This window comes from Anopheles gambiae, chromosome X (assembly GCF_943734735.2).
Source record: "Anopheles gambiae chromosome X, idAnoGambNW_F1_1, whole genome shotgun sequence".
Classification (NCBI taxonomy): domain Eukaryota; kingdom Metazoa; phylum Arthropoda; class Insecta; order Diptera; family Culicidae; genus Anopheles; species Anopheles gambiae.
In genome coordinates this window covers 24684945-24703656 of record NC_064600.1, presented here as the reverse complement: position 1 = coordinate 24703656, position 18712 = coordinate 24684945, and the positions used below count along the sequence as shown (strand labels likewise).

The following is an 18712-nucleotide window of genomic DNA, read 5'->3' as shown; positions in this document are numbered from 1 at the left end:
AAAAGGGAAAGGAAAATGTAGTCGCTGATTTTTTATCAAGGCTACCAGAACTTAATCGGAACGAAATACAAGAAAAACAAGCAAACAAGACAGTAGCCGTAGTTACACGTCAACAAAGTAAACAAATATTAGAGTCACTAAATAACAAAAAAGAGAATAATGTACAAGAAGATGTTGTGAAAGACGAACAAGAAGATCACTGGGGAAATTTGTTAAAAATACATTGGGATGGGGATCTAAATGGCAAGGAAATGCAGAGAAAAGAACAGCTAGATAAGATTAAACAAACAGTTAAAACCAAATTTAAAAATTACAGCTCAGATCTAGACAGGATTGAAATTGAAAGAAGCGAAGTCAATACCGTGCTTCAAGAATTTCACGATGCCCCATTAGGAGGACATGTAGGGGTAAGAAGAATGAAGAAAAGAATCAAGGAATTGTTCTTTTGGAGAGGAATGGATAGTGACAGTGAAGGGTATGTCAGATGTTGCAAGTCATGCCAACTCAATAAGATTGGAAAATTTAACAAAATCCCTATGCAGATTACCACTACTTCGAAATACGCATTTGAAAAATTATATATGGATATCGTTGTCCTACCAGAATCAGAGGGGGGTAACAAGTATGGGCTTGTCATTCAAGATGATCTTACAAGATATCTTATAGTTATTCCCTTAGAAAACCAAGAGGCAACAACGGTTGCAAAAGCGTTTGTTGAAGGCGTAATCTGTCTTGTAGGTACCCCATCCGAACTAGTAACAGATCAGGGCACAAACTTCATGAGCCAAGTCATGAAAGACACTTGTAGGTTATTGAAAATTAAAAAAAATAATACTTCGGCATACCATCCACAAGCGAACGTAGTAGAGAGAGCAAACAGAGAGCTAAAAATTTATCTGAGACAATTTGTGGGAAAAAATTATCAGACGTGGGACAGAGTATTGCCATATTTTGCGATGGAGTACAATACTAGTGTAAACTCCTCTACTGGGTTTACGCCTTACGAATTGGTATTCGGTAAGAAAGCTAGATTGCCAACATCAATATTCCATAAAACAGATCGTAAAAAGTCATATACGGATTTTTGTGAGGAGTTAAGAACAAAACTAAGGGAAATACACGCTATTGCTAGAGAAAATTTAATTAATTCAAAAACAAAGAGAAAAGCAAAGTATGACCAAAGTGCAAATGAATGGATCATCGGCTGATTATGAGGCGCTTCGTGTCCTTTCACGTTCATCCCGAAGACAGTCCAACCCAGCTTGGTCTTGATTGCCATTGGCTCATCACTTCGGCCCATTTTGCGCCCTAGTGGTATTAGTAGATGGCTATGATCGAGACCAATTAGTATAGTTGGCCTTGCGCTCTCGTAATCGCTGATGTCAATTCCTCTCAGATGAGGACATTGCTCTCTGAGAACGTTGCAATCGATTGATTGCCTCGGGAGCTGGAGATTCTTCACGGTTCTCATTTTTTCCAGGAGACGTTCTTTCTTCTCCTTCTCTCCTTTCACTAAGCAACTTACTTTCCTACTTTCTTTCTCTCGTATGGACAAATTCTGCGTCCACGTCATCGTAATCGGCTCAGTCGGCCCTTCTAACTGAAGCTGATTAGCTGTTTCTTCCTCGATCAACGTAAATGATGACCCTGAATCTAACAATGCAAATGTTTTCAGCGTTTTATCTTCGTTGCGTAACACGACCGGAACAATTTGGTAAAGTATTTTTTGTTCTTGATGACAATTCTCCTCCGCATCGGCTGTGAAGTGCAAACGGTGATGCGTTTCTTCGCATGGATGTGGGCCGCGTTCTCGTGCGGCTGTGCTATTCTGTGCGGTGTAATCTATTGCATTTCTTGCGTATGTGTTAGTGGCCGGTGAATTGTTTTGTGCGTTACCAAAGTGGTTGTGATTGAACGGTCTTTTTGTGTTGGGCGCTGAAGACTGGTGAACGTTCATCGAGTGTTTTGGCCTTACTGGCCGTTTTGGCAATTCTTTAAGTACCTTTGCTTGAGGCAGCAACCATTTGCCAAAATCTTCCAGCGATGGAAGAACACCCGGTTTGATATTGGTGGATTTATATTCGATCCATTTTAGATGCCTATCAGTAGGCAGTTTACAAGCCAACTCATTTACGAGGCGATGGTCTTGTAAATACATAGGCATATTTATTGCCTTTATGTTAGTGATCATGTCCTGAATCGCGTCGGACAAATCAGGTATTTTGTGCTGATTTTCAACACGTATGTTTTGCACGTCTTTAAGCAGCTCGTCGTACACGAGTTCTGCTCTGCCGAATTGCTCTTCGATCTTCGTAATTATTTCCGGCACGTTATCTGGCTCGAGAAATAGACGGTGCACGCATTTATACGCCTCTCCCTTAAGGGCGTGTTGAAGCCGGGTCATGTTTTCAACATTTGTATATTTAGCCTGCTTAGTCGTTTCCTGATACGCACGCTTGAATTTCAACCATTCTTTGGCCTTGCCATCGAAATCAGGTAGCTGATCAAAGGTCAAGCGTTTGAGATATGTGTTTGTATCTAAGCTGCTACCTTTAAGTGCTTCGATTAGGGCTGCAATTGCCGTGTTTTGGTCTGAGCCAGTCGACGCTGGAGCCTTAATCTTAGCATAGTCTTTTGTGCATTTTATGCACAAGAATGGTTCGTCTGCTTTAGGCAACCGGTTCAGTTTGGCACATGCCATATGGAACCAGCGATCGCATTCGTCGCATTGAACCATATTGGGATCATCAATCCGGCTGCATAAGCGGCAGCTACCATTGTCGTTATCGACGAACGGAGTAAGGTTTCTTTTCGTAGTCATGACGTAGCTAATGTGCTGATGAGTTCGTGTGCGTGTATAGTGCACAGATTGGTGTGGGTGTGCGATGTCGCACTGGTTCAACGGTGCGCAAGGGCTCTCCCTTGGAGCTCTCGCTTAGTGCTCTCTCACGCTATCGCATACGCAGCTCGCTGGAGCTGTACACGTATTAGTGGAGCCTATACGTGAGTGCAAAAGCGTAGGTGGAGAGCGGATGCAATCCTATCGGAAGCGATGCTGTCTTCCTCCTAGTGTGAGTGCTTCCTCTGGAGCGAGGATAGGTTCGTCTAGGAGCGAAGCAATTTCTCTTCGGTGAGAATGTAGAAGGCTAGAGAATTTGCGGAAGCTTTCATACCACGGGCAAATCTCTCTACCATACAAATATGAGGAAGATTCCTCTCTGGAGCCACCAAATGTTACGACGGCGAACGGATCTGTGGGCCACGCGAAGGATGCGGCCTTGTAAATCAAACCCGCTCGGGTAACAGCGATCTTCTCAACCGTTCAACACCAATAATAAACCTTCCCGCTAGTTGCTCTCTCAAGTAATTTGAGGAGCCTATGCCGCAGAAGGGGGTGAAGAGGGATGAGAGATTTCTTTCTTGATCCGAATATGCAAAATCAAAAAAAGACGAGGTTTCTAAGAGTTGCAAAATCCGAATGATCATTTATTAAAAGTTCGGTCCCTTTTATACCCCCGGAAGCCCATACAATTTTTAGGGTGTTAGTTTATCCTTTCCGAGGATAATAGTACATAAGTGTACGTACGCGTGAGTGCCGCATGTTAGTGTATGTGACGCATTTTTATTCCGCTTTTACACGTAGCGTTCCCGGTTTCTCGATTAAGGTGATCGCGCACCACGCGAATTTACAATTTGACACGTCCGTTACGAATTTAATAATTGCGAGCGTAACAATCTGTTTCGATTACATTGGCATCTTCTTCATTCCATATGGCATCTTCATTATGTATGTGTATTACTTCTTTAAACCAATCATCATTCTTTTGTTCTGAAGTAAGGTTTTTTTCCCTTCTCCTTGGCTAGCATGCATTCTCAAATGCTCGTTTAGCAAAACGTATTCCCTATCAAAAAATATAAAGAAATAAAAGTGCAAAACTTACCCAGGTGGGCGATCATTTGTCAGTGACCAGTGATAGGATTGTATTACGTTACGTAACATAATGTGAACCCCCCCTCTCCCCTATGTAACAAACCGTAACGCTACAGGGAACCCCCCCCCCCCCCCTTTGAGCGTTACGTAATTTATGGACGCCCCCCTATACACACATGGAACAGCAGCGAGTGGAACAATAGAAACACGGGTTCAGGGAGGTCGGCACAACGCCAAATGTAACACCAACAATGTTACGAGTTGCTTTCGTCTTCACACATGACGGCACCGATGAAGACGAATTTTATGATAGAGGTTGAGCTGGTGAGGTTGAGCTGTAGATTGAGCGGCGCAATTGAATGATGAGGCATCGAACTAATATGCAAATAGCTCCCCCAGCATGTGTTCGACTCACGGTTAGCAGCATTCAATTTATAACGAGCGGTCAGAACAATATACCCTATCAAATAAGAGAGAAAGCAATTACACAAAACCGAAGCATTATCAAATTAAATAGATATACTTATTTAGCGAGGTACACCAGCACCAGCACACGTCTATTGAAAGCACGAGGAAGGTTTGCCGGATGCGATAAAAAAAATGGCAAAGTTCGGCGATAACAATATCGATATGCATAAAAAAAGAATCCACGTCGGAATTTTCTTGCTAAAGCTTCGTTAAAAAAAAAAGTGTAATGACATGTAGCGACCTTGGCCGCTACGATATAGACCGTCGATGACAGCTGATAACGGCGGCCGTATCCGTACAGGCGGCTAAAGAACACGAACCGTGAAATAGGAGAGGAGGTGAGAGAAAGATCATCGTGAGAATGGAGAGAGGACAAGGTTGACGATCGAAGGAGCGTGTGTTCTAACACTAACTCAAAATATACCTAGAAAAAGTTTTTCGTGTTTTTGTTTTATTTTCATTACGGGTTCAGAAACTTTTTTTAAATCGATAATATAATCAAACTTAGCAATGCGGCTTTTTTGCGCCGTTCCTTCTGAAAAAATTATCTATAGAAACTTTCACGTGTATTTTAATGAAATATTTGAAAAGTGGTGAAAAATTTAGAGAATGGTGAAAAAAATAACATAGTAAGCAAATATTGCAAAGAACATGCAGTTTTTCATAATCATGAGGATGAATGCCACCTTGCGAAAAAAAAACACACCCCTCCCTCAGCAGCGTTGGTATTGGACTGATTAAACCATTAAATTGTTCGGGTCCCGTCAACTGAACGAGAAAACCCGCTGCTTCCCATCTTCATCCATACATTAGCTCCGCGCACATACACATCTACACGCGCTGTGTTTGCAGCTGTAGAACTTGATGCAGAATGCATGCTTTCTCGCTCTGGCACAGAATAAAAGGTTCGAGCGACTTCGGCTTTGTCTGGTGGGTTGATGAGCGCGATGGCTCCCATACAAAGGCCTTCGGCTTTGCTAGCTGGGTAGTAGCCGCCGCATTACCAGCCGAAATCGTTGCGGCCAAGCCAAGGTCGGTACATGTCATTACGCTTTTTTGTTTTGTTTTGTTTCGTTTTGTTGATGCTTGCCTTGCAAGAAAATTATCATTGGTGTTTCTGCTTCAAGCATTTTTCTCTTGCTTCACCTGGCAACCTTTCATTTTTACTTCCGTCACGATACTCGTGTTTCTGTTGTTTGGTGGTGCCGGTTGTATCTTCCAACGTAATATAATTCCCGAGTGCGCATATAACATCTAACGTATTCTCTTCCAGCCGAGTGCCTCCTGCTCTTCATTTTCAACCGAGATGTATTAATGGCATTGCGACAACGCGATCATAATTTCTTACTCCGATGTTCATCGTCAACCTCGTTCTTCTTCAACTTCATCCGATCAACCTCCTCCGTTCAACCTTCCTGTTACTCGTACCGCAGTTCAATTAGCTGATTAGCCCTTAATGTGCAAGATCATATTGTGAATTTACTAACTGGCAATATGATCTGATCTGTAACTATTTGTTTAGGAGTGCCTTGTACACAAATAATTCTTTATCGCGTTATCGCGTTAAGTCATCTTACATGACAAGCCCAGATTTGTTTCCTGCATTTGACTCCGGTAGGACTACTATGTCGACGAAACGCTTTTCGATTGGTACCCCTGACGTGGTCGTTATTTTCAATGGAATTCTGTTATAGTGACCAATCTTGTTCATCTGGCATGATCTACAGCTTTTAATGTACCCCTCAATGTCTTTGTACATATTCTCCCAAAAGAACATATCCTTAATCCTCTTCTTCATTCTTCTAACTCATCCATGACCTCCTAAGGGTGCATCGTGAAATTCTTTGAGAATTGTGTCTATTTCCTTCGGTTCTATTTTTATTCGATCTAAACCGGGTGTGTATTTTTTTAGTTTGGTTTTATCTATTTGCTTTATGTTGTTTAACCTCTCCTCCCTCCGTAGTTCATTTTCGTTCGTTTCTTTATCTATATTCATTTTTCTCAAATCACCCCAATGATCTTCTTGTTCTTCTTCGTCAACCTTGTCGTCTGTAATGTTGATTTGATGTTTTTGTTTATCTTCTATACCCTTTTGTTGTTGACGTGTAATCACAGCCATTGTACTATTTGTTTTTTGTACTTCTTCTACATCTCTCAACTTTACCCCAGGGAGTCGTGCGAGAAAATCAGCAACCACATTTTCTTTTCCTTGTTTATACCTTATCTCGCATTGTTCGCCTTGTAGCCTCAGCCTTAACCTTGTCAATATTGGTGAATTTTCTTTGAGGTGCCAGATGGAAACTAAGGGTCTGTGGTCTGAATATATCACAAATTTCTGCCCGTATATCTAGTGTTTGAAATAATCCACGGCCCAAACAATTGCTAGTAACTCTTTTTCGATTGGATGGTACCGATTTTCCGCTCCAACAAGAGTTCTACTAGCATAAGCGATTGGTTTATCCTTCGTTTTTTCATTCGATAACACAGCTCCAAGCGCATAATCACTAGCATCTGTGGTAATTGTGAAAATGTCATCATAGTTTGGTCGTACGAGTAAGGGTTCTGAGATAAGAAAATTTTTTAGTTTGACAAAGGCCGTGTCACACCTTTCATCCCAATCGAACTTTGCATCTTTTTTAAGTAGTTCGTGCAAGGGTTTCCGGACGTCTGATACATAAGGTATAAATTTTCCATAAAAATTTATCGCTCCTAGAAAGGACCGTAATTCTTTTAGGGTTTTCGGCGTTTGCATTTTGATTATGGCTTCTACGTTTGCTTGCGTGGGCTTGACACCCTTCTCGCTGACTGTGTGGCCTAGGTAATTAATCTCTCTATGCAAAAGTTTGCATTTGGTAGGTTCTATTTTAAGATTGTGCTGTCTTAGTCCCTCTAATACTTTAATCAAATTCAAATTATGTTTTTTCACTGTTTCCCCAAACACAACAATGTCATCCAAATACACTAATGCTTTGACCGGTTAAATTGTGTAGATTACCGTGTTCATTAAATTTTGAAACGTTGATGGGCTATTTTTCAAACCCATGAGCATTCTGGTAAACTCATTAATGCAGTTCGAAAATGCAGTTTTTGAGCCATCTTTGGAATCTATGGGAATTTGAAAAAATCCCAATTTAAGATCGATGGTTGAGAAATATTTGCTATTCCCTATACCAGCTGTGTCAAACTCATTTCTTCAGAGGGCCGCAAGTACAAATTTTCAGTGATTCGCGGGCCGCAAAGTTGGGAATGGAAAATATACCCCAATATTTATGTAAAATACTTTTTTAAATTTTTATTGTTAAACAAATTGACTTTTTATACTCTTCGCTTCTTATCTGGAATCGTTTGTTATGTACAAATTCGCGATGTTTTTTTATATGTGCTATTTTTTATGTGAGAAAATTTTGTTAATGTACTTTCAATGTTATTATTAAAATAGGACATTTTAAATTACTCGCGTTCTCTTACGGCAGTTCTACTAGAAAATATCTGTTAAACACACTTTTTCACTGAAGTAGGAGAAGTCTAGCAGCCTGTAGTGAATCTTTTTCAAGCAATCCGAGCTATCCATCACTGGATGAATAACAAAAATATTTGCTTGCAATGTTTTGACACATCAAGAGAAAAATTGTAATAACACGTGTTTAAACATTATTTTTCGCTAATTTCCAAGTTCCAAGTGTTCTGGTGATATATTCATTTCTTATAACAAGAACCCGTATTTTACGAATAACTTTTTCGAATTACGATAATTTTATCTGACGAAGAGTCTTGGTGTGTGATCCCATACAGATCCGCAAATCTGTTTTTGACACTTGAAGGGAGATGATTCGCGAATTGAGGAATTGAGGACTGTGTGAGCTAATCTATTAATAAGCTTAGTATTGCAAGGCTTCGGCATTTCGATTTTTTTTATCCTTAATCTAAATCCTTTAGGCTTAAGCGTAATCATATCATTTTGGTTTTGATTTTTGGGGAGGTTGGAAATTACATTAACTCGTCCTGCAGAATGTTGGGTACACATAATTCCAGCTTGGCAACAATCATTTTTATCAATATTTATGGTGGCATGATTATGACAAAAAACAGAAGTGGCTCCAATCGAATATCAATGATGTAACATTCTAAGGTCCGAAAAAAATCGAAGCCGACTGAAGCCTTTACTCGGCAGTCGGGGCCATGGAGATTGTCAAATTCGGTGGGACAACCGATGACTCAAACGGTTCCGAATGGCTCTAAATGGCTCTATAGGCTTCGGACAGCACGGAACGGAACTGTTGGTTTGATTTGGCCGGATTCGAAGTCGGAATAGCTATGACCGGAAATGATTTTGAGCCGTGAATGCGATTCCGGCAATCAATCACTAGTTGTTGCAAAGTTTCCTAGTGTATGTATCAAGTTATTTTCATTCCTTTTTCGTTTGTAGACAGTTGACGCAGATCTATTTTTACATACAGAATGTGCAATCGAGTGTGCACAAAATTATGCTAATAGGGTAAATGTACCAATAGTGGTGCAATTTGTAGAGGTACCGATGTGTTTTAATGGATTTAAAGTGTCAGGAAGGACAATTTCTGAATATTTTAACACATAGCAATTGGAATATGTTTTATCTTCGCAATCACAACCATTTTTACCATGAAATATATCAAATTTACGAAAAAATACATATTTTTGTGATTGCTTCGTTGTGCCTATAATGGTGGTATGGTTCCTATAGTCGTCGTATTGTGTTCCTATAGTGGTGGTAAACAAGGATGCCCCAAACAGTGTATAATATCAATATAACTTAGTTTTGAAGATGTTTTCGTGTGAATAGCAACGATTACTGCCATAATATTGGTTTCTTGCGTAATTTGATCGTAAAAAAATGTATAAATTTGATTGATGAAACTATTCACTAAAGTACTGCATTACACCTGTCATCAACCAACACCCGGGAGAGTGTGCTTGATTTGAAGTCAATTTTTCATTCAGCCAGATAAGCGAATTTTGGCCTGTTTGTGGTAAATTACTTAAATAAAACTCATTTCTGTTGCTTATTTTAGTGAAAACAGTACGACATGTCAAAAATTTCCTCGAAAAAATCTAAAATGGCCTGTATTTATTGATTTTATAACTATAACCACTATAGGAACATGCCTGTTTTGTGTACCTATAATGGCACTATGGTAAAAAACACTTAGAAATGCATAAATATGGTCAAAGGGCAAATAATTTTAGTAAAACAATAACATTCCATAACAGTCATTGTCAAATTATTTGACTGCAACAAACTGCAATATTAGCATGGATGAGCCAACCCGATCTAGCAGCGTTACGACAGGCACGCTAGGTGGTGTGAGTTAACGCATATATACACGCATAACGCCTGTCTTAACGCATATATACATAGGGACAGGCACAACGAGCGGCATTCAGTCGCAAGAACTCCAGAAAGGCTGTAATAAATTTTGAACTTTGCTTACAACAAACGTTAAAGATATTACAATTTTCACTCTCCTTTCAAAATTTTGCGACAGTCATGTTGAAAAACTAATTGCGTGAGTATGTGATCATTTAGAACGTTAACAGAAATGTGAGTTTTGTTATGAAATCCTAAGGATTTTGGAAAAATGTTAACACATTTCACAAAATAATGGATTTTTCGGTCACTAAGTAACGGAATGGCCCCATTTAACTTTTAAACCCTTTTTAAAAGGCTAAAGAACATTTCACACTAACTTAAATAACTTAAATACTTTTAATTTGCCCTATGAACCGCATTTTAGAGCAATAGCGCCACTATTGGTACTACCACCACTATAGGTACATTTACCCTATTCAGAATAAAATCGAAACATAATACCACTGAGTTTGCATTCGATTCCATGTTTCTTAAGGGTCTCGATTGATATGTACGTTTGTGTAGAATAAGTTTATGAGATGTTATGGGTACATTCATGTTAGTTTCGAAAAATATACCAACAAAAGGGTTGTTCTTCTTTGGAAAATTTAATACACTTTGACAGATAGTAATAACAGATTTATGGTTTGCAGTGCTTTTAGCAATTCTCAAAATACTCTCGCGGGCCGCATTCAGAATCGACCAGTTTGACATACCTGCCCTATACTATCCATAATGTCATCTATCCTAAGGATTGGATAAATGAAGGGCTTCGTTATTTCATTTAGTGCCCTGAAATCTACTACAATTAGAAATTTCTTTTCTTCCTCCCCATTTCCCTTTTTTGGTATGCACATAATGTTGAGCTTCTCGGATTGATGCGACAAGTGCCTATCAGGCAATACCGAATGATTGCCAATCGGGCCACACTTTGTACACCACACACATGATTGAACTCTGAATAAAGGTCATTCCTGCATTAAGCGTACAAGCGAACACACGTCTTTTCATTTGGTAAAACAGTCCACTCGGTATTTCCACTTTGCGTTTCTCTTCCAGTTCAACAGGTTATGTGCCCAGCTCTGTGTGACCAGTTCAATTGAAAAGTGCGCGACGCGGTTCGGAAAAACAGTTATTTTTTCAGTGTGAAAAAATTAGGACATTTCCGGAAGGTACGCAGGGCGGTTAAGGAATCGTGTGTTTTTTCGTGGTGAAAGAAAAAATCCAACCGGAAAGGTTTTTGCACGGACAAAAATGGATTTTTCGAAAGTGGGTGTCATCCGGCTGAACAACCGAAACTATCGGTCGTGGGCTTTCAAAGAACAGATGTTGATGATGCGGGAGGGTACGTGGACGTACGTTGACCCGGGTGCACGAAAACGACACAAGTTCGTTCACGTTCATGGTTCGTCAGCCTGAAATTCGCGGTAACGATCGGTCGTGGATAATCGACTCGGGTGCAAGTTCGCACATGTGTAGTGACAAAAGCGCGTTCACGGTAATGGAAAAAAGCTTGCGTTCAAATGTTACCGTCGCGGATGGCAGCGAAAATCGCGTTGAAGGCGTTGGCGATTGCCTGATCAAGTGTGCGGTGAAAAGTTGAAATCACGCTACGGGGTGTGTTGTATGTCCCTACGCTGGAGGGGAACATGATTTCAGTCGGTAAACTCGCGGAAAAAGGTGTGCGTGCGGTTTTTTCCGTTTACGGAAATACGGTCGTCGCGGTCGCGGATAAAGTGAGCGATATGTATTGGTTGCGAATCGCACAGGATCGAGTGATTAAATCAGAGGCCAAGGAGCAGACATACGACGATCCCAAAATAGAGGATAGTTCGACTGAAAGCGTTGAAATGGAGTGGTATCTCGATGAAACGAAACGGGAAGCTAAAACTAACGTGGCCAATGATACAATCTCCGAATCTGAATTTTATGGTTGGGATTGTTCAGACAATGGCTGGCCACAAGGTTTTTGGAACAACAATGATAACAATTGGATTCGCAGACTGTGGGACGATGACGACGCTGAAGCTGGAGCTGCGGTGCCGGAGACAGCTGGCGTTCCACCGGTAAGATATGACGAGGAAGTATATCTGGTGAAGGAAAGTGTAGCAGAACCAAACACGTATAAGGAAGCTGTATCCGGTCTTGAGAGTGCCGAATGGAAATCAGCGATGGCAGAAGAAATGCAGTCCCATCAGGAAAATGGAACGTGGGAGCTAGCGGAGCTGCCGCCACACCGGAAAGCTATCGGGTCGAAATGGATCTTCAAGTGTAAGGCGGATGAAGACGGTCATTTCGTTCGGTATAAAGCACGGCTGGTGGCGCAAGGTTTTTGCCAGAAATTCGGGACGGATTACGACCTGGTGTTTGCCCCCGTCGTAAAGCAGATTACTTTCCGGACGATGCTGGTTCTGGCGAGTAAAAGAAAGATGTTAACGAAGCACGTTGACATAAAGACGGCGTATCTACATCTCTTCTCAAGAAGGTCTTCTCAAGAAGGAGATTTTTATGCGCCAGCCACAGGGATTCGAAAGCGATAACCCGAACGAAATATGCAGGCTGCATCGCTTCCTCGTGTCTGGAATACGAAGATCGACGACGTACTGAAAACTATGGGTTTCATCCAATCAACGGCGGACCCATGTTTGTACATACGCGAAAAAGCGGGTAAGTCCATCTTTGTTCTCATTTACGTTGACGATGTGATCGTCATATGTAACACGGAGGAAGAATTTTCTGAGCTGGTCCACGTCCTGACACTGAATTTCACAATCAGCATCATGGGTAACCTAAGAATTTTTCTCGGCATACGTATTCGGCGGAACGATGGGCGTTACTGTATGGACCAACAAGCTTATTTGGAATGAGTTCTGGAGCGTTTCGGCATGCTGGATGCTAAACCATCCAAATACCCGATGGATCCCGGCTTCTTAAAACGAAAGGAGGAGAATGGCAGGAAGTTGGATTCGCCAAAAGTGTATCAAAGTCTCATAGGAGCTCTGTTGTACGCTGCAGAGACCAGCAGACCCGATATTGCAATCGCCACAGCCATTCTGGGCAGGAGAGTGCAAGATCCATCAGAAGCAGATTGGAACGAGGCCAAACGGATACTACGTTACCTCAAGGGTACACTGGATAGTGTATTGTACCTTGGAAGCGGCGGACAAAAGCTGGAGTGTTTTGTGGACGCCGATTGGGCAGGCGACGAGAGTGACCGCAAATCCAACTTGGGGTTCGTGTTTAAGTTCGGCGGCGGGCTCATCGGATGGGGCTGTCATAAGCAGAAGTGTGTGGCACTATCTAGTACCGAGGCCGAATATGTTTCCCTTGCCGAGTGTCTACAGGAGGTAAAGTGGATCCTGAAACTGATGGCGGATGTTGGTGAGCAACTGGATGGTCCAGTTCTGGTCAACGAAGACAATCAAAGTTGCATTGCGCTGACTAAAGGAGACCGAGCCGAACGTAAAGCAAAGCACATCGATACGAAATTTAATTTCGTGGAGGATATGGTTCGGGACGGCATCGTGAAACTGCAGTACTGCCCAACCGAACACATGCAAGCTGATTTGCTTACCAAACCGTTGCAAGCAGTGAAACTCCGACAACTTAGGGAAGCGATCGGAATAAAACCATTCAGTGTTGAGGAGGAGTGTTGAGCTTCTCGGATTGATGCGACAAGTGCCTATCAGGCAACACCGAATGATTGCCAATCGGGCCACACTTTGCACACCACACACACGATTGAACGCTGAATAAAGGTCATTCCTGCATTAAGCGTACAAGCGAACACACGTCTTTTCATTTGGTAAAACAGTCCACTCGGTATTTCCACTTTGCGTTTCTGTTCCAGTTCAACACATTTCATTTCATTTCATTTCATTTCATTTCATTTATTTAATACAATATCCGCCATCAAGGCTAAATATAATAGACTTAAAACTAATTTAATACTAACAAATAAACAAAATAATTCATGAAAAACTAAGCCTAACTAACCTAGTCTTGACCTAGCAAAGATGAAAAGAAAAAAAACAAGAGTAGAGCGTAGAGGCTATCATAAACTTAACAAAAAAAAAGAGAGTAATAGAAAACTAAGGAGAATAATTAAAGGGAATTAGAAGAAAAAATACGGTTACGGAAAGAGTTAAGAGAGGAGTCGAAATCAAAGAGATAGTAAAAGTGGTTAAACAACCTGAAACAGGACAGAAGAGGGTCATTGAAAGTATAAAGAGTATGACGTGTTTCAATTGACAGAGGATCACGTGGACGAAGAGAACGAGAGGGAACATACAGCGAGATGGACGAGAGTAAATCAGGAGCATCAGTAGCAGAAAGTAATAAGCCACCAATAAAACAAGCCTGAAACACTTGGCGGCGGAAGCTTAAGGAGTGAAGATTGAATAACTGCAATCGCGTTTCATAGGGAGGTAGTGAGGCAGCACCGAACAAACGACGAAAGGCAATCCTGGTAAAGAGGCGCTGAATGCTTTCAATTCTCGAACAGCCATCAATAGTAGGAGGATTCCAGATGATACTAGCATTTTCAAGAATAGGCCATAGCACAATAAAGGATTTTTAGGATGCTTTGATCTCTAAAAATAGAGGTAAAACGTAAGATAAACCCAAGGGTTCGATTTGCTTTTAGTAGCACCTCATCAAGCTGCAGTTTAAAGTTGAGACGACAGTCAAGTATAATACCAAGGTCACGGATGGACATAACACGAGAGAGGGAAGCGCTAGAGAGAGTATAGTTAAATAAAATAGGAGAAAGAGAGTGAGAGAAAGAAATAACAGAACATTTTTCGGGACACAGGCGAAGTAAATTGGATGAACACCAATGAGCAAATGCATTGAGGTAATGCTGAAGTCTCAGACAATCAGAAGAAGAAGACACAGGTAAAAAGATTTTGATATCATCCGCATAAAGGAGATGACCATCAGGAGGTAAAACATTACAGACATCATTGATGAACAAAGAAAACAGAAGTGGACTTAGCACACAACCCTGAGGGACACCTGACGTACAAAAAAACTCCTCAGAAAAGTACGACCCGGTTTTAACCCTGCATGATCGATTACTTAAATATGAGGACAGCCAGTTAATAATGCCATCACCAAAACCAAGTTTAGACAATTTAGCTAATAATAAAGAGTGAGGTAAACTATCAAAAGCAGCATGAAAGTCGGTGTATATTGCATCAAGTTGGGTACCGGCCTCAAAAGATCTAAAAATATTGGAAATAAAAGACATGAGATTAGTTGAAGTAGACCTACCAGGCATAAACCCATGCTGTTTAGGGCTAATAGCTGAACTACAACTATGAAGTATGGTTGGAAGGATACATAGCTCAAAAGTTTTGGCTGTGGCGCAAGTTTGGGTTATCCCACGATAATTAGAAACAATGCTACGGCATCCCTTTTTGTGTACCGGAAAAAGCCAACAGGATTTCCAAAGAGCAGGAAAGACCCCGAGAGAAAGTGAAAGGTTGAAAATTTTAGCAAGGTGTGGAGCAAGCACGTCCTTACAGTTTTTTAAAACAGAGGCAGGAATGCCATCTGGACCAGGAATAAAAGAACGTTTCAACCCAAATAACACCTGTACAACTGTTTCAGAGCTAACCGAAATATCGGAGAGATTAATTAAGTTCTCTGGCGTGTAGAGTAGCCCACCCTCGATAAGGTTAGGGTCACTAACCGGTGTAGAGAATAGCTCACAGATCTCAACAGGCGTAGAGGCAGTTCGAGAATCAAGTACCATTTCATTAGGTAACGTATTGCACCCTCTTCGAATCCTAACAAATTGCCAGAAGGATGCTGGATCAGAACGGAAACGCGATTGCAGTCTACTCGAATAGGCCTCAAAACGAGCCCTGTTGTATAGTCGATGCGCAGAGGCAGCGTACTTAAATAAACGAAAGTTGAAAGCAGATCGGTTCAGACAATATCTCCTAAGATATTTCATTCTATCCGTTTTCAGGTTGCGAAGAGTACGATTGGACCAGGGAGGATTAGGAGGGGAACGAAAAATAGGTGTACATGAAAGGAGTGCAGAGGTTAACAAAGCATTAAACGATTGGACAGCCTCGTCGACCGATGTACATTGATAAAAAAAAGACCAGTCGGAACGAGATAGAATTGAATTAAGTTTACGATAGTCTGTGAGCCGAAAGTTATAACGAACACTCAATGAATTAGGAGCAGAAGGTAATACATTCAAAACCCTACTAGCCCTAAATAAAGAAGACGGTAACGCAATTTCTAGAGCAGGATGATGGGCATCCTGGGGCAGGAGCAGTGACGAAGCAGGATACACAGAACAACAAGCAGCTGCAGCAGAGTTGGAGAGCACCAGGTCCAAATAATGATTTAAATGGTTATGCACCCCGTTCAGCTGATAGAGTTCATGCAGGTTTAACATATCCAAAAAGCAGGAACTGGATGTATTCGAAGAAATATGTGGCACATAATGTCTTATAGCTGAAGATGAATCTGGCCTTACTGCGGTAGAAAGCGACCACTCTAACGCAGGTTGATTGAAGTCACCCAGAAGGATAAGATGATCATTCGGTTTCATTTGCATGTATGCATCACTGATGAAAGCAGAAAGGGATTCCAAATAGTTGCGGTCGCTGCTCAAATACGGTGGCACATAAACAATCCCCACATAAAGACGAAACTTAGAAAAAGAAACACGTATACATAAAGCTTCAAGCGTGGGTTGATTCATGTTAAGTGCCACAGAAGGATATCGAACGGAACATGCCAGTAGCACACCACCCCCACGCGAACGTTCGTTGTTTAACCTGCTTCGATCACAGCGGTATATGTTGTAGGCATCACTATCAAGGACCATGTTGGATGGAATCGATTCATTTAACCAGGTTTCAGTAAGGGCAAGCATTTCAAACCCTGATTCATTCGCAGAAAGGCGCAATTCATTGTATTTGGTGCGAAGGCCTCGAACATTTTGGTAATAGATCACGAATGGGTCTATGAATTGTGACCTATCCGTTTGGCAGACGGGCTGATCTGTGGTGAGCGGTTCTTGTTGCTGAGATTGGATTGTGATTGAAGCCCCACCCCCGGTGATAACTGAGGCGGTGTGGGAGGAAACTCCAGTTGAATAGCCTCTAGGATCTCGGTCATCTGGGATGGTGATAGAATCCCGCGCTGTGGGGGTGGCGATCGATGTTCCAAAAAATGATCCGGATGAGCGGTAGTTTTTGGCACAGCTGAAGAGCAATTTTCACTATTTGTACGATGCGAAATAAGCTCAGAAGGGTCAAATCGAGCCCTTTCATGTACACGTTGCTTTGGTAGGCCACGAGCAACAAACTCCCGAACAGTAAGTGAAACTGGCCAAATAGTAGACTGCAGCGCAAGCTCCTTAAGAGATTTAGGAACACTCACTTTGAACGATATGAAGGACATCGAGTCCAGGTTCACACCCTTTTTCGTGAGACGGTAAACATTAATATCGTCCGTTGGTAGCACAGCTTTAAGCCACACAAGCATATCATCAGCGGAGACATGCGATTTGATGTTCGTGAAGTATAACCATACTTTCTCGGCTATGCCCGTGTTGGTGGTGTTTTGGTTCAAAACAGGATCAGAAGATGCTTGTGTATTTGTTCGATAGTTTCCAGCACTAACATCACTAGTCGGCTTAGTACGATGATTGTAGTGGTTACAGTTGTCAGAATCTTCCACAGTGTTGGTATCGTTCGCAGTTTGGATATCATCAGTGAGCTCCGTTGAGTTAGTAAATGTACGGCGAGCGGAAGCTGTTTTAGTCATTCTGGATGTATTTGTGGCATTGAGCGACGATACATTAGTGAATGTGTGCGTTCGCGATGCGTTGCTGACAGACGGCTTAGCTAATATGGGTGCTAGCGCTCGCTTATCAACGAGAGCGAGGATCTCAGGAAGCAAATCGCTCTTGATAGCCGATCTAAGAGAAGAGAGAGATGAGTCAATTGTGGTGAGAATATCTGCTTTCACCAATTCGAGTAGGGCTGCTATCTCACTTGTGAGAAGTGAATTTGTGCCAATGCGAAACTCGTGACATGTTTTGCACAACCACAATAACTGATTATTACGCCCAAGCTCACGAGTAGAATCACGGGACAACCCCGTGCAATGGGTGTGATGCTTGGAACCACAAACACCGGCACAGGACACCGAATTAGCACTATCGGTGGGTGCATTGCAGGTTGAGCACTGCATAACGATGACTCAGCACAAACTGATGAGTGACAGGAGCAGAAACGAAGCCAAACACTTTCTCGGCAAAAATGTTGAATTAACAGAAGAACTCCAGTGCAGCTTTATATTAATCGAAGGCACGCACTAGCCAGTACGAACAACTCAGCAGCACCACTGTTGCAAATGTTGAAATTCCAGAAATAACACGGCAAAACAGCGTATAAAATCAGGAGCACGAGGAAGGCACATCCACTCAGTTTGACAGTCAATCTCTCTCAATAACTGGTGCGTTCCAAGGGCTTTTGCTTGGCCTTATTATGTTCTGCTTTAACATCTCTTCTATCTGGTCTTCCATTATTTTGTTTAAAGCAGCCGGGAATCTTTATTGTCTTTTGTGTATAGGGATGTTTGAATTTGTCTCTATTCCTTGTTTTGCTGCTTGTGTATGTGTCAGCTTATCACCTGGCAGGAAAAATATGTCGGTAAAGTAATGAACAATATTTTTAACATTGTTTTCAAGTCCCTTTCTAGGTGGTGAAGGTTGATTTTATCTATGAAAGCATCGTATTTTTCCCTTCCAATGATTTCTGTATGTTATTTTAGCTCCAGTAAATCACAACCCATCACAATCCTTTCTTTTCCTTTTTTGGCACACACTCCTGGATTTCTACCTTATTGTCCACTATATGTTTATCAGAACAACTAATTTCCTCTTTGTTTTT

At 41.5% G+C, this 18712-nt stretch overlaps 1 protein-coding gene across 8 annotated transcripts in view; it reads right to left on the bottom strand.

Annotated features, from left to right (window-relative positions):
• Nucleotides 1–18712, bottom strand: part of LOC133391686 (protein lozenge-like) — a 337731-nt gene that overhangs the window by 99097 nt on the left and 219922 nt on the right. The window contains exon 7 of one of the 8 annotated variants that reach the window (XM_061647400.1): nucleotides 4073–4391. The exons of the other annotated variants lie outside the window; for them this stretch is intronic. Within the exon in view, the coding sequence (XP_061503384.1) occupies nucleotides 4186–4391 (206 nt within the window). The 3' untranslated portion in view covers nucleotides 4073–4185. Of the gene's footprint in view, nucleotides 1–4072; nucleotides 4392–18712 lie in introns of those variants that run through there. 8 annotated transcript variants of the gene reach the window in all.